At 43.4% G+C, this 14,705-nt stretch overlaps 1 protein-coding gene across 2 annotated transcripts in view; it reads right to left on the bottom strand.

The window, feature by feature from the left end:
* PIP4K2C (phosphatidylinositol-5-phosphate 4-kinase type 2 gamma) overlaps positions 1 to 14,705 on the bottom strand; it is a 79,848-nt gene that overhangs the window by 30,871 nt on the left and 34,272 nt on the right. For both annotated transcript variants that reach the window (XM_077297752.1, XM_077297751.1), the window contains exon 2: positions 4,257 to 4,354. In XM_077297752.1, the coding sequence (XP_077153867.1) occupies positions 4,257 to 4,321 (65 nt within the window). In that variant the 5' untranslated portion in view covers positions 4,322 to 4,354. The remainder of the gene's footprint in view (positions 1 to 4,256; positions 4,355 to 14,705) is intronic.

The following is a 14,705-nucleotide window of genomic DNA, read 5'->3' as shown; positions in this document are numbered from 1 at the left end:
GATGTGCCTCATCTGCTGCACTAAGTTTCCTTGGCTGACAACTGCCTCTACGGTCCTCAATATTGCCCATTTGTTGGTGTCCGCAATGCCGAGAACTATAGGCAGACCTTATCCATCATGCAATACAATAAACCAAAACATGCAGCCAATGTCATTAAGAGTTCTCTTCTAGGACACCTTGTTTTCACATGGAAAAGGCCCCCGCAGAGCCATGGTGATATCATCATCATCATCATCATCATCATGTCTGTCTGGGATTACATGAAGAGACAGAAGGATCTCACAAGCCTAAATCCACAGAAGATCTGGGGTTAATTGTCCAAGATGACTGGAACAACCTCTGTCGAGATCTTCAATAACTTTGTACATGTGTACATAGAAGAATTGATGCAGCTTTGAAGGCAAAGGGTGATCACACTAAATATTGATTGTATTTAATCTTTTAGCCATTCATTTTGCATTTTGTTAATTGATAAAAATAAATTATTTACATTTTTTCAGTGCTTTCTAACTTTGCAGGTGATTTTCCACACATGCCTAAAACTTTTGTATAGTACTGTATATACGCACTGTTGGCGCAAGCAAAAAATATGTACCTTAGGTATACAACATGCATATACAGTACTGGTCAAAAGTTTGGACACACTGGTTCATGCATTGGTTTTCCTTGTACTTACTGGAACGTGCACATTGTAGATTCAGACGTAAGGCAGCAAAACCGGGAAGGGACGCATCAGAAAACAGTGAGCCAAGGGTGTATACAGCAGACATCAGAGTAAAAGGGGAGTATGTTGAGGAAATACAAGGCTTTGTATCTTTACTCCATGTTTCCATGCGTGTTCCTTCATGGTTTTGACCGTTCCGTTATTAGAGACGAGTTCCTGATGTTCGGTTACCTCTGAACATTATGTTAGTGTATGTATACATGTGTATTAGTGTTCTGTTTTGATATTTCATGTTGGTACAGTTCTCGGCATTGTCATTCAAATAAAATCCAAGCAAGGTGTCCAAGCCTCAGTAATGGTATTGCTGCATATACAGCAGGGGTGTCAAACTGCATTCCTCGAGGGCCTCAGACCATGAGTGTTTTCAAGATTTCCTTCTCATTGCACAAGGTGCTGGAATCATTCTGTGCAGGTGATTAAATGATCACCTGTGCAATACAAGGAAATCCTGAAAACATGACCTGTTTGCAGCCCTTGAGGAATGCAGTTTGACACCCCTGATATACAGTATATTAAGAGGAATGCAACTGGGGATCACTGAACAGGCCCCTAAGGAATGAAAAAGCGGTCATGGAAATCTCCTGAGAGACTCGCACATCCACTTGCCAGTATGGCATTGTAGATAACGGGCCTCGCACGAGGATTCCAAACATTGCTGGGAGAGAATGTGGCAGATAATGAAACAATATGTAAAGTATTGTGATAGAATGAGCCTAAAGAGCCCAGTGTGTTAGGGTTGTGTTTCATCTGTTTGCCAGACACACAGAGCTGCCAAATACACATACATGATTACATGAGGGAGTGGAGAATTGGGGGCAGCTGAAGTGTGTGTGTCATATGTGTGCATATACACATCGCTCTACCTACTTAAAGGGGTAATTGGGCTTCAAACACTACTGTATCTGCTGGGTAACTCGCTAATCACTAGAATAGGACAGGTACATGATGCCTGCTGCTGAAATGTATCTAGACATGTGACATTATTGGGCCCACTCACCTCCAGAGCCAGAATAAATACAGAGTCACTCTATTGGGGTAAAGAAACAGGTCTATTGCCCGATAAATCTAGAGTGTACTGGGATCTACACAAACAACTGGTGGACCATGTAATCCACAGTCAGAGAGCTCATAACTCCCACAGTGGTGTCCGCTTTGGCCCCTCTGCGTCACAGGAAAGAAGACACTACACAACTTACATTAATTGGCAGTGATGAACGGACCTATGTAGACAATCTTTGCTCTGGTTAATAGACTTTTAGGCCAACTTTCAGTTGGACATTCCTATTTTCTGTTCCACTTAGAAGAATAAACGAACAAAGACAGATGTGTTGCATAAAGAATGTAAGCCCTCAAGGCCAGGGTCCTCGCCCCTCTGTATCAGTCTCTGATTGTTAGTTTGTTTACTGTAATTTGTATGTAACCCCTTCTCATGTACAGCACCGTGGAATCAATGGTGCTATATAAATAAATATCTTCTATATAATTGTCTAAGGGTCACTTCCGTCTGTCTGTCCTTCTGTCTGTCACGGATATTCATTGGTCGCGGCCTCTGTCAGTCATGGAAATCCAAGTCGCTGATTGGTCGTGGCAAAACAGCCTCGACCAATCAGCGACGGGCACAGTCCGGAAGAAAATGGCCGCTCCTTCCTCCCCTCCGGTCACAGCGCCCGCTCCGTACTCCCCTCCGGTCACAGCGCCCGCTCCGTACTCCCCTCCGGTCACAGCTCCCGCTCCGTACTCCCCTCCGGTCACAGCGCCCGCTCCGTACTCCCCTCCGGTCACAGCGCCCGCTCCGTACTCCCCTCCGGTCACAGCGCCCGCTCCGTACTCCCCTCCGGTCACAGCGCCCGCTCCGTACTCCCCTCCGGTCAGCGCTCACACAGGGTTAATGGCAGCGTTGACCGCGGTGTAATGCACTCGGTTAACGCTGCTATTAACCCTGTGTGACCAACTTTATACTATTGATGCTGCCTATGCAGCATGAATAGTAAAAATATGTAATGTTAAAATGTTAAAAATAATTAAAAAAATAAAAAATAGTTACATACTCACCCTCCGGTGGCCCCCCCGGATCGAACGGCCGGTTACCGATGCTCCTCGCGATGCCCCGGTGACCGCTGCATACATCATCTACGTCATCATCTCGCGAGACCGCAATGCAATCTTCAGACCAGAGCGCGCGAGGAGCATCGGTAACCGGACGCTTCAATCCGGAGGCTCCAGAAGGTGAGTATGTAACCATTTTTTGTATTTTTTTTTTTTTTTTTTTTTTTAACAGGGATATGGTGCATTCTACGTGACTGGACAGTATACTACGTGGCTCTGTGCTGTATACTACGTGACTGGTCAATATTGTGACTGGGCAATATACTACGTCGCTGGGCAATATACTACGTGGGCCGGGCAATATACTACGTGGGCCGCGCAATATACTACGTGGGCCGCACAATATACTACGTGGGCCGCGCAATATACTACGTGGGCCGGGCAATATACTACGTGGGCCGGGCAATATACTACGTGGGCCGGGCAATATACTACGTGGGCCGGGCAATATACTACGTGGGCCGGGCAATATACTACGTGGGCCGCGCAATATACTACGTGGGCCGCGCAATATACTACGTGGGCCGCGCAATATACTACGTGGGCCGCGCAATATACTACGTGGGCTGCGCAATATACTACGTGGGCTGCGCAATATACTACGTGGGCTGCGCAATATACGAGTACTGTGTGGGCTGCGCAATGTATTGCGTGGCCTGCGCAATGTATTGCGTGGCCTGCGCAATGTATTGCGTGGCCTGCGCAATGTACTGAGTGGGCTGTGCTATACACTACGCATACATATTCTAGAATACCCGATGCGTTAGAATCAGGCCACCATCTAGTTATTAATAAGAGGCAGAAGCAGTGGTACCGAATGTACTTATTATGGGGTTCATATGGAGCTCCATCATGTATTTAGAATGAAAGAAAATGTTCAGTTAAAAAACTGTACCTATAACGGAATGCAGGAAGATCCCATAATCATCAATATATATTTGTTCCATCAACCAAAAAGCCCCTTTAAGAGGGATTAGGAGACCAGGAAGGCCAGTGAATGGCTGCAGCTGTCATGTGGGCATGTTCAGCACATTATCACTGCAGGAGAAAAATCAGCTGGGGGCTCTGGATTGGTGAGAGGGGGGAGGTGAATATAAGGTTTTATTATTTTATAACATTTCCTACTTTTATTATATTTTTAGGACTTAGTCCCTTTAAGGCTACAAGAATCAAGAAGATGAAATGTTACAGGAAAAAAAATAATATTTGCACAACTAGAAATAGCAGTCATGCTTGAAAAAATGTTTTTCTTCTCAACATATTAGTAATGGCTGATGGGGCCAAGCAGATGTGGTAGAGCAAACCTCAGCAATCCAGGATCCGCTGCCATTAGCTGATAGATGTGACAACGCTCCTGGCCGTGGTGATCTCCCTACAGCACAGATGAAAGACCAATCATTTACTGATAACTATGTGACAACCGACCTGTTAAAGAGGTGATTAGTGACCTTAATTTTTGAGTTAGCCTTAAAATCATCTGGTAAAAGCATCACCGGAACAGGAACTTGATTGAGCTCATTGACCTAAAAAACAACAAACACACAACATAAACATATATAATCAGCAGAAATTAAATGTGTTAAAGGCAATAGCTTATGTATTCAATTTTTGATTGATTAAAGGGGTTATGCAGGACGATTTTTTCTCTTACTGGCTAGTACTTACAGGCAGGTGGTAGCCAGCACCGATCTCTGCCGGCTCAGAGCAGTCACAGACCTCTAGTACCCATGATTCTGTGGCTTTCAGTGACGTCACATCGACAGGGCAGCTGCTTCTCTCCTAGTCTGTTGATGGGGAGTGGCTAGGGAGGCGGCAGCCAATCAGCAGTCATGCCCTGTGGGCAGAGCAGACTGGAAGAGCTGCTCTGTTCTGAAACAGCAGAATCGCCGGCAGGAGTGGTCAGTGCTCGCTCATTGCCAGAGTTGGGCAGAATTTTCCTTCTTATTTATAGTAGTCTAATGCATTTAAAGAGAAAGGAAAAAAAAAACTCCCTTGGACACAGCTATAGGCCTTGTGCACACGTTCAGTACTTGGTGGTTTTTTTTTACCTCCGTATTTGTAACCCAAAACCAGGAGAGGGTGAAAAATGCAGAAGTGGGGACGTATTCTCATTATACTTTTCCAGTCCTGGTTTTGGCTTACAAATACTGAGGTAAAACACTGACCAAATGCTGAACGTGTGAACGAGGCCTTAAGCTCACATAAAATAAGTCTGTTTGGGTGGATAAAGTAGGAATGAGATATCTAGGAGGCAGAAGGAGGAAGTTACACGGAGTTAGGAAAGATTAAAACAGCCAAGTGAAACAACTCCCTAAAGTTACACACCAGCCGCTCTTTTTAGGCACACTGGCAAGATTATTCCTGGGACCCGTCCAAGAACTGGTGAGGTTTCAGTTTATAACTTGCAGTAAATGTGGATACTTCTCCACAAGTTCAGACCCAGAGCAATTCTTTATATCATCTGCTCAGAGATCTCGGTCCCCTAGTGACGTACAGATGGTAAGAAAGTGCCAGCAAACTGCTAAATGCTTACACGGATGATGATAATGACTGGCACAAAAAGGGATTATTTGCATGACTAACACGATAAACCACAACTACAGACACCAAGTCACACAAAACAGTTGTTTGAGCAGCTGGAATGGGCAACACGTAACCAGCCAAGGATTAAATGACAACTAGAAGGACAATCGGAATTTCTTGTTTTAATTATGTGTACTCCATGAAAGTGCGTCTGTCAGAGACTCTGCCACCGAATCTGAGAGCAGCATTATGTAGGGGCAGAGAATCTGATTCCAGTGATGTGTCAAGTACTGGATACCTGCTATAGTTTCGATATCACTGTTTAATCAACAGATCAACACTAGAGCATGAGAAACCTGCTGACAGGTAGTCCTCCATTATCAATTAACTCTATATAAGCCGATAATGTTCGGGGTCGTAGTCCATATGGGATCAATTGCTTAAGGAGTGCCTTGCTGGGGTCCCTTCTCACTAGATGAGGAGGAAGACAAATATAGAAATGGGTTATCTTTCTCACTGGCTGAATCCATGTCGGGGGCAAGGAAAGCGTATGCCTCATCTGTTGAATAGCTTCTTCTTGAAGAATGGGCCATTTTTATTTTATTCTTCTAACCAGTGGGATGTGTGTGTAAGTGGTGTTTTACACATGTATTGTGTGGGGTGTGTGGAAAGGGTACTATTTCATAATTTACAATAAAAAAAAAAGTACAGAAAAAAATAAGAAAAATCAGTAGAAGAAAAAAAAAAAACAGTTTGTATAAATTTTTTTTTAGTGACATTCACTACTGTAATATCCTTCCTATAAATTTACTCTGTGCTATTTAACTTTTTTTTTCCTACAAGAAAACCGGACGTCACCAACACTGCCATGTATGCTACTCTACATATAGCAAAAAATAAATGAAAATAAAGAATATGTCACTTGGTGTAGTCTGATCAGCAGCGATACTGATCAGAGTGCTGCGGAAACGCGGAGCGCACATATTCGTGTAAAAAAAAAAAAGTGCGCCAAAAATTGAGCACAAATGCACAGCACAAAATACAAAAGGGGTGTGGATGCAGGGCGCACATATACGTAAAAGGCACCAAAAAAGTGCGCTAAAAAAGCAGTTGCTGAGTGGGGGGGGCTGAAACACGGATTTGGGAAGTTCTGCTGCTGTGATCACACAGATTAGTCACACAGTACCACACCGGAGACACAGCAGAAGTAAGAGCATGCGGACCACCAATGATTTTTTTTTTACTGACAGGTATAAAGGGTACACAACTGCTCTGCACACCAGATCTGAAGAATAGATGGTGTGCAGAGTGGTGATCGTTATTTTAGATAAACCCTTTTGGTGCCATTTGGTCAGTAACTATTAGTCAGCCAATCGGTGACAAAAGGGTTAATCACCAAAGGTATTGTCGCGATTACCCTATCCATTGTGACTGATGTGACTGTCTGGGACAGCACCAATCACTGTCTTTTTTTTTTTATTTATTTTTTTTATAACTATTGTCAAATCGCTGTGATTGGCTGATCAGAATTGATCGGCAAACATCCGCTATCGCAAGGGGAGGGGGATACAGCCAACCACAGCAACGTGCAGGGATGGTCAGAGACAGAAGCCATCTTAACCCGATCATTGCGCGGTGACCATAAACAGCAGCTCCATATATGTAGAGAGGATGTCGTGAAAAAGCGCATAGATATCAAATACATACATTCATACACACCCCAAAAAAAAAAACAGCAACAGCAGGAATTGTTCTTATTGGTTCATTTTGATCACACTAAGATCATATCACAGTGACCAAAAACTAATAATTCGTATGTCTCCCCCTCCTGTGTCATCCCCTTCAGATTACACAGATTAAATTTTTTTTTTTTTTAATTTATCATATTTATTTATTTTATTCTTTGCCATTAGGGTTAGGCTAATGTTAGGGTTAAAGTTAGCATTGGGGTTACAATTTATTTATTTATTTTTTTAAAAGTTATGACGATAAGACGACTAGTGTTGAGCACAAGTGCTCGCTACTTCAGTTTGCGTCGGGGACGCTCAAGCGTCCGTGATAACTGGTGCACACCAAAGCACAAGATGCAAACTCGAGTAGCGAGCACTTGCGTTCAACACTAATGTGTAGTACCTTTGGGTTTAAGATCCTCATTATACCCCTAGATAAAATCCTTGAGGGGTCTAGTTTCCAAAATGAGGTCACTTGTGGGGGGTTTCCACTGTTTAGGCACATCAGGGGCTCTCCAAATGCAACATGGAGCCCGCTAATGATTCCAGCCATTTCTGCGTACAAAGTCAAATGGCACTGGTTCCCTTCCGAGCTCTGCCGTATGCCTAAATAGTAGTTTTCCACTACATATGGGGTATCGGTATACTCAAGAAAAATTGCACAACAAATTTTGGGGTCAACTTTCTCCTGTTACCCTTGTGAAAGTAAAAAATTTGGGGCTAAAGCAAAACTTGTGAAAAAAAATAACAATGTTAATTTTTCCTTCCACACTCCATTAATTGCTGTGAAGCACCTGAAGGGTTAATTAACTTCTTGAATGTGGTTTTGAGGACTTTGTGGGGTGCAGTTTTTAGAACTGTGACACTTTTGGGTATTTTCTGTCGTATAGGCCCATCAAAGTCACTTCAAATGTGAGGTGGTCCCTTAAAAAAAAAAAAAAAAATGTTTTGTAAATTTTGTTGGAAAATTGAGAAATCTCTGGTCAACTTTTAACCCTCCTAACCTTCCTAACAAAAACGAAAAAAAAGTGCTGATGTCAAGTAGACATGTGGGAAATGTTATTTTGTTATTTATTAATTATTTTGAGGGGCATAAAAATTTTAACTCGGAAAATTGCAATATACACAAATTATATCAACCATCATTTACCACCATCAAAGTACAATATGTCACACAAAAAAAAAAAAAACAATCTCAGAATCACTGGGATTCGTTGAAGCGTTCCAGAGTTATTACCTCAAAGTGACAGCGGTAAGATTTCAAAAATTTGACCTGGTCAAGGTCAAAATTATCTCCATCATGAAGGGGTTAAACCTCCTAGAACCTCTATCCTTCTATCTTAAAATTCCTATACAGAATGAACTTCTCTTTCATTGACATGATTCAAGTCTCCATACATCCCAGAATTCCCAAAGATTTATTCTCTACGTTCAATATTTGGTCAGTATTTCACATCAGTATTTGCAGCAAAACCAGGAGTGGAACAATCAGAGGAAAAGTATAACAGAAACACGTTTGTATTTCTCACAAACTTCTGGTTTTGACTTACAAATACCGCTATGAAAATAGTGAACATGGCCCAATTTTTCCACTTTCATGCCAATATTAAAAGGGGTGATTAAAACAAAAAGTCTAGCCAGTAATTGCTTGTGCCCTACATTATTATCTTGAAGCAAATCCACATCTCCTAGGAGCCATATTCTCAATTTCAGTTACCCTACAATCCAAGGCTTCATCAATGTTCTCTTACCTCTATCAAAAAACATATTTATTTTGCCACAGAAGCAGTAGTTCTGAATAAATCCCGCTGATTGGCTATTGCGTTTCAGGCAGACCCGTTCTCTATTCCTTTTTAATTTTGCTAATAGTTAGGAGTGTCAACCTACTAATGAAACACAAGTGTGTAATCTTTTGTTTTAGTGATAGATCACATCCTAGTCCTTTTATAAAATGTAGCCCATTCATTTGACCCTTCACCGTTTCCCACTTCCTAAGCCTATAGTTAGTTATTGCCTATTTGGACATTAAGGGAATGTGCACACGCTGCGGATTTTGCTGCATTCCGCAGCAGTTTTCCCAAAGTTTACAGTACCCTGTAAACTTAAGGGAAAAAAAAACCGCTGTGCACATGCTGCGGAAAATTCCGAGCGGAAACGCAGCGGATTATTTTCCGCAGCATGTCAATTCTTTCTGCGGATTCCGCAGCGGTTTTCAACATGCACCAATAGGAAAGTGCAGTTGAAAACCCGCAGAGGAATCCGCAGAAGAAACCGCGATAAAATCCGCAGTGGTTTTGCACTGCAGATTTTCCAAATTCGCTGCGGAAAAATCCGCAGCAGAATCCGCAACGTGTGCACATACCCTAATACCATGATGCACAGATATTTATAGAGTAACGCCCTTCTTAATTTGCCCCAACTGTTTCATAAGTCTAAACTCACACACTATGATGTTTGTTCATTGACTAATGAACTGCTGGGTTCAGTATTCCATCTATGTAGTCTTTTAGTATTTGTGGCAGTCCAGTGCCTCTTTGCTTAAAAAAAAAAAAAAAAAAAAAAAAAAAAGTTGGTATGCATATGGAAAATTAGGTCTATGCAAATAACTACCCCATTCCAATGTATTCGCCTCATTTATATTTCACTTGTAAACAAGTGTTGTATCTTTCAGAGAACAATTTATCCCACAAGTCTCCTTTGTTTTATTTCAAATGTGAACCGTTTGCTTAGCCATTGGATTAGTTTTTATATAGGTGTCCCTCCAATTGTCCGGATTTTAAAAATTCAAAAATATAATTATAAATGGGAGTCATAGGTTTGAGAAATCAAAATGTAAAAATCACAAAACATCCTCTTCTGTGTGTAAATAAATTAGCAACTGACCGTTTCTGGAAGAGCTCACTTTTAGGCTATGTTCCCCTGTGTGTGTTTTTGGTGCATTTTCCAAGCGGAAATGGGCCAAAACGCTATGGAATCGTTATGCCAGCTAATTCAATGATAATCCTGAAGTGTTGTGCACATGATCAGTAATTATCCTGTGAGTATTTGCAGTGTGTTTTTTTCTGCCGCACGTCAATTCTTTGTGCGGATTTTTATGGTGCTTTTCACCTATTGACTTCAATTGAGTCAGTCAAATCCGCAGCAAAAAGGCAGGTATAAAAATGTTTGTGGATTTGAGGAGTTTTCCATTGCGTTTTTACAGACTTCTTATAGCGCTTCCCATGATGTCATCTGTGTGACAGCGTGGGAAACACCGGCTCGGCGGTAACGTTACCGCCATCAGAACGCTGCTGGGTCATGCTCTCAGCGTGACCCTGCATGTCAGCAGGTGTCGGGCTCATGAGAGACTACTCCTCCCATCAGGCTATGTCTGCTGTCACTTGTAACAGTGATAGCAGGACCCACTGATGGGAGAAAGTCTCATCAGCCAGCCCCTGTGCTCAAACTTTAAAAAAAAAAAAACCCGTAAAATTAAATACATATTCAAATAAAAATAAGATTATACTCTACTAACGCCAAATCACCGATGCCCATGTCTCCTGTAAACAATCAAAAATAATAAACCGTATACTCTCCTATCCGCATAATCCAGCGTGTCCCACAGCGATCTCACGTGTAGAACAGTGACATCAGAAGATATGACTGCACTATCCGGCCGCCGATGATGCACTTCATCAGCTGATGAACTCCGGTGAACTCCCTCACAGCAGCTCAGCGCTATACACTGCAGGAGCGATTACCTCCTGTGTCAGTGTGTACACATGAGTGACTGCTCTCAAAATCATCAGGCTCGTTGTGGGACATTATGGATTATCTTCTCGGCAGATAGGTGAGGAATATTGTGGTTTATTTTATTTGTTACAGGAGACGTTGGCTTCAGTGGATTAGGTGTGTATGGTTAATTTAGATTCAATAAAGGACTATCATTATTTCAAATAATGGACTTTATTCTTGTTTTTTTTTTTTTTATAATATCACTATGGGGTTAGTAATGGGAGTGTCTTATAGACGCCTCTCCATTACTAACCTGGGGGCTTGATGTTACCTGACAATACAAAACATCAGCCCTCAGCCGGTTATGAAAATTACGTGGGAGCACAATTTTTTTTTTGGTTTCGTAACAGCCTATGTAGGTTCATTCTGTTAACATGCTCCTACATAGGCTGGTTACAATGTGTTTACTTACCGACTTGATAATGAAGATGTCTGGCTGACACCTTTTCATTACTAAACTTAGGGCTTGGTGTCAATGACAGCTGCTGACACCAAGCCCTAATCTCATTACCCTGATGCCACACTGCATCAGAATAAAAAAAGATGTTGAACCAAGAAATTACACCAAAATGTTCCTTTTTTTATATCCTTATTTAGCTCAAAACAGCCTTCAATTCTGTATAAAAACGAATGCAAAACAGCTGCAAAAATGCACACAAAAAAACCGAGGCAAAATGTGCGTTTTTTTGCTGCCAAGAGATGCAGAAACCTTGCAGAAATTTCTGCAAGCAAATACTCAACATGTGCACATACCCTTACTGTGTACTTCCTTGTTAGCAAAGAGGTGCTATGTCAAATATGAAGATAATTGCCTCCAAGGTAGACGCTCATCTCCAAGACTTTTCTCATGTTGAAAGTTTGCTGGAATGCACTACCCCAGACAATATGGTTAACTTCCCCTCTTGTAATTGTGCTTTTAGAGCAGTGTTTCTCAACTCCGGTCCTCAAGACCCACCAACAGGTCAAGTTTTCAGGATCTCTAAGGGTATGTGTCCACGTTCAGGATGGCCGGCGGTATGGACGGAGTGGCAAACCCGCTCCGCCCTAAGCCCCGCCCCCTTCTGTGACACGATGATGCCGGATGTGTTCATTGCACACATCCGGCATCATCGCACCCCACTCATAGGGCGCTGTGATATACCTTGCGGCGGCGCAGCGACGCCACAAGGTATACGGACATGCTGCGATCTAAAAAGAAGCGCAGCATGTCCGGAATCACAGGGCCGCAGGGTGCGTGTTACCACGCATAGTGGAGACGGGATTTGATAAAATCCCCTCCACTATGCTGTAACATCTGGATGCTGCGTGTTTGACGCTGCGGCTCTGCGCAGCATCAAACACGCAGCGTTTCCTGCACGTGGAAACATACCCTAAGGCTATGTGCACACGTAGGAAAGGTGGTGCAGAATTTTCTGCACAAAATCTGCATGTCCTGGCAGCAGCCGCGGATTTGCCGCGGTTTTTATGCGGATTTTGTGCGGAATTGATGTGGATTTTCTGCAGTTTTTGCCACTGCGGATTTCTATCATGGAGGGGTGCAGACGCTGCAGATCCGCACAAAAGAAGTGAAATGCACTTTTAAATCCGCAGCAACTCCGCACTGATTTTTCTGCACCATCTGCACAACTTTTTTTTTCCATTGATTTACATGGTACTGTAAATCACAGTGCGGATCTGCAGCGTTTCGGCGTGGAAAAATCGGCTGCGGATCCGCAGCAAATCTGCATCGTGTGCACACAGCCTAAGTATTGCACAGGTGATAATTTCATCATCTTCTCCAGCATTAAGTCCATCACCTATGGAAATCCTGAAAACATGGCCTGTTGGTGGGTCTTGAGGACTGGAGTTGAGAAACACTGTTTTAGAGCAATTTAATTGTGTTCCACGAACAATTTTGTGTAGACTGGCCTATCACATTAGCTCACTAATATCACTATTGCCCGGTTTCCTGTCCTAACTTTTCCTTAGAATCTGGTCCCTTCTTTCCTGTTTTCATGTCATCCATGCACTTTGTTTCTGTACTTATACAAATGGTTGGTTCATGAAGCAAGATTTGAATACTCCTGTTTAGTATACTAATGGCTGGACCACACAATACAAGCACTTTTTAGCTTTTCCGTCATCTTAATTTCCTTATAGATTGGAAGCTCGCGAGCAGAGCCGCATTCTAAGTTTGAATTATTGAATAATATATTACTTTGTAATGCATCAAACAATTCACAGATATTTCTGTGATGGGGGGACATTATTGCTTCTGTGGGTTCAAGTACCAGGATTTTTAGCCTTGGGAAACCACAGAAATGTAAAGTTAACTCAAATTCTGCATGTATCATAGTCATGTTGGGTGAGTCTAGTATAGATAAAGTGTGCCCGGGAATACAGCTGTCATATTATTCCATTAGGAAGTTCCTGCCAGAAAAGATGACAAATTAGAACTAGGTTGTGCTTCCATTTTTCTATACATAAAATTACCGTAAACCTCTCACCTGACATGGAGGAAGGACGAGAAGAACAACCTTTACAGTATCCTACCAAGAATAAAAAAATCATCGCCAGACCCTGGAGAACAAGAACATCTACAATACGTAGATGTGACCAAACTGGAAAAGTCTCTCCTCTGCCAAACAGCCTTACAGACTGAATTCTTAAACCACAACTCTAGTGGGTTTTTTTTGTTTGTTTTTTACAGTGCTGGAGTGGCTCTATAAATGTAAGCCCCCTGTTCTTATACTCAACTTAGGGCAGCTTCACTGTCTACTGACGCCGCTCTGGTTCCATCTTGTGAGCGCAGTTTCTGACTGGCCCAGTAGCGTAGGGGGGCAGAGGGTGCGGGCGCCCCGGGCCCGATGCTCTGAGGGGGCACACCTACGCTGCGCGTGCCGATAAAGTTACTTTCTGCGGCAGAGCAGGGAGAATCGATCTCCCTGCTCTGCCGCTATGGGGCTCCTGAGCAGGCGGGGGCTCAGTGCCAGCAGTGGGCTCCCCGCCGTCATCGGAAGATCAGCTGTAGCGGCATTTAGCCGATACAGCTAACCGCAATGATGAGAGAAGGAGCGCTGCGCTCCTTCTCCCATCATCCCCATCAATGTCGGCGTCCGACGTCGCCGACACTGACAGCGGGCGCGATGACATCACTGCCCGGCGTCCGCTGTCAGGAGATCAGCGGGAGCAGCGCAGGAACCAGGAAGAAGAGAGGTATTTATTCATTTAATTTTAATGGGGGCTGCTGCCTTATTACAGGGTTTGACTATGGGGGCTGCCTTATTACAGGGTCTGACTATGGGGGGCTGCCTTATTACAGGGTCTGACTATGGGGGGTTGCCTTATTACAGGGTCTGACTATAGAGGTGCTGCCTCATTACAGGGTCTATGGGGGTGCTGCCTCATTACAGGGTTTGCCTATAGGGGTGCTGCCTTATTACAGGGTCTGCCTATGGGGGGGCTGCCTTATTACAGGGTCTGACTATGGGGGCTGCCTTATTACAGGGTCTGACTATGGGGGCTGCCTTATTACAGGGTTTGCCTATAGGGGTGCTGCCTTATTACAGGGTCTGCCTATGGGGGGGCTGCCTTATTACAGGATCTGACTATGGGGGCTGCCTTATTACAGGCTCTGACTATGGGGGCTGCCTTATTACAGGGTCTGACTATGGGGGGCTGCCTTATTACAGGGTCTGACTATGGGGGGCTGCCTTATTACAGGGTCTGACTATGGGGGGCTGCCTTATTACAGGGTCTGACTATGGGGGCTGCCTTATTACAGGGTTTGCCTATAGGGGTGCTGCCTTATTACAGGGTCTGCCTATGGGGGGGCTGCCTTATTACAGGATCTGACTATGGGGGCTGC

The sequence above is a fragment of the Ranitomeya variabilis genome, chromosome 3 (assembly GCF_051348905.1).
Source record: "Ranitomeya variabilis isolate aRanVar5 chromosome 3, aRanVar5.hap1, whole genome shotgun sequence".
Classification (NCBI taxonomy): domain Eukaryota; kingdom Metazoa; phylum Chordata; class Amphibia; order Anura; family Dendrobatidae; genus Ranitomeya; species Ranitomeya variabilis.
This window is presented reverse-complemented; position numbering and strand designations above follow the sequence as displayed.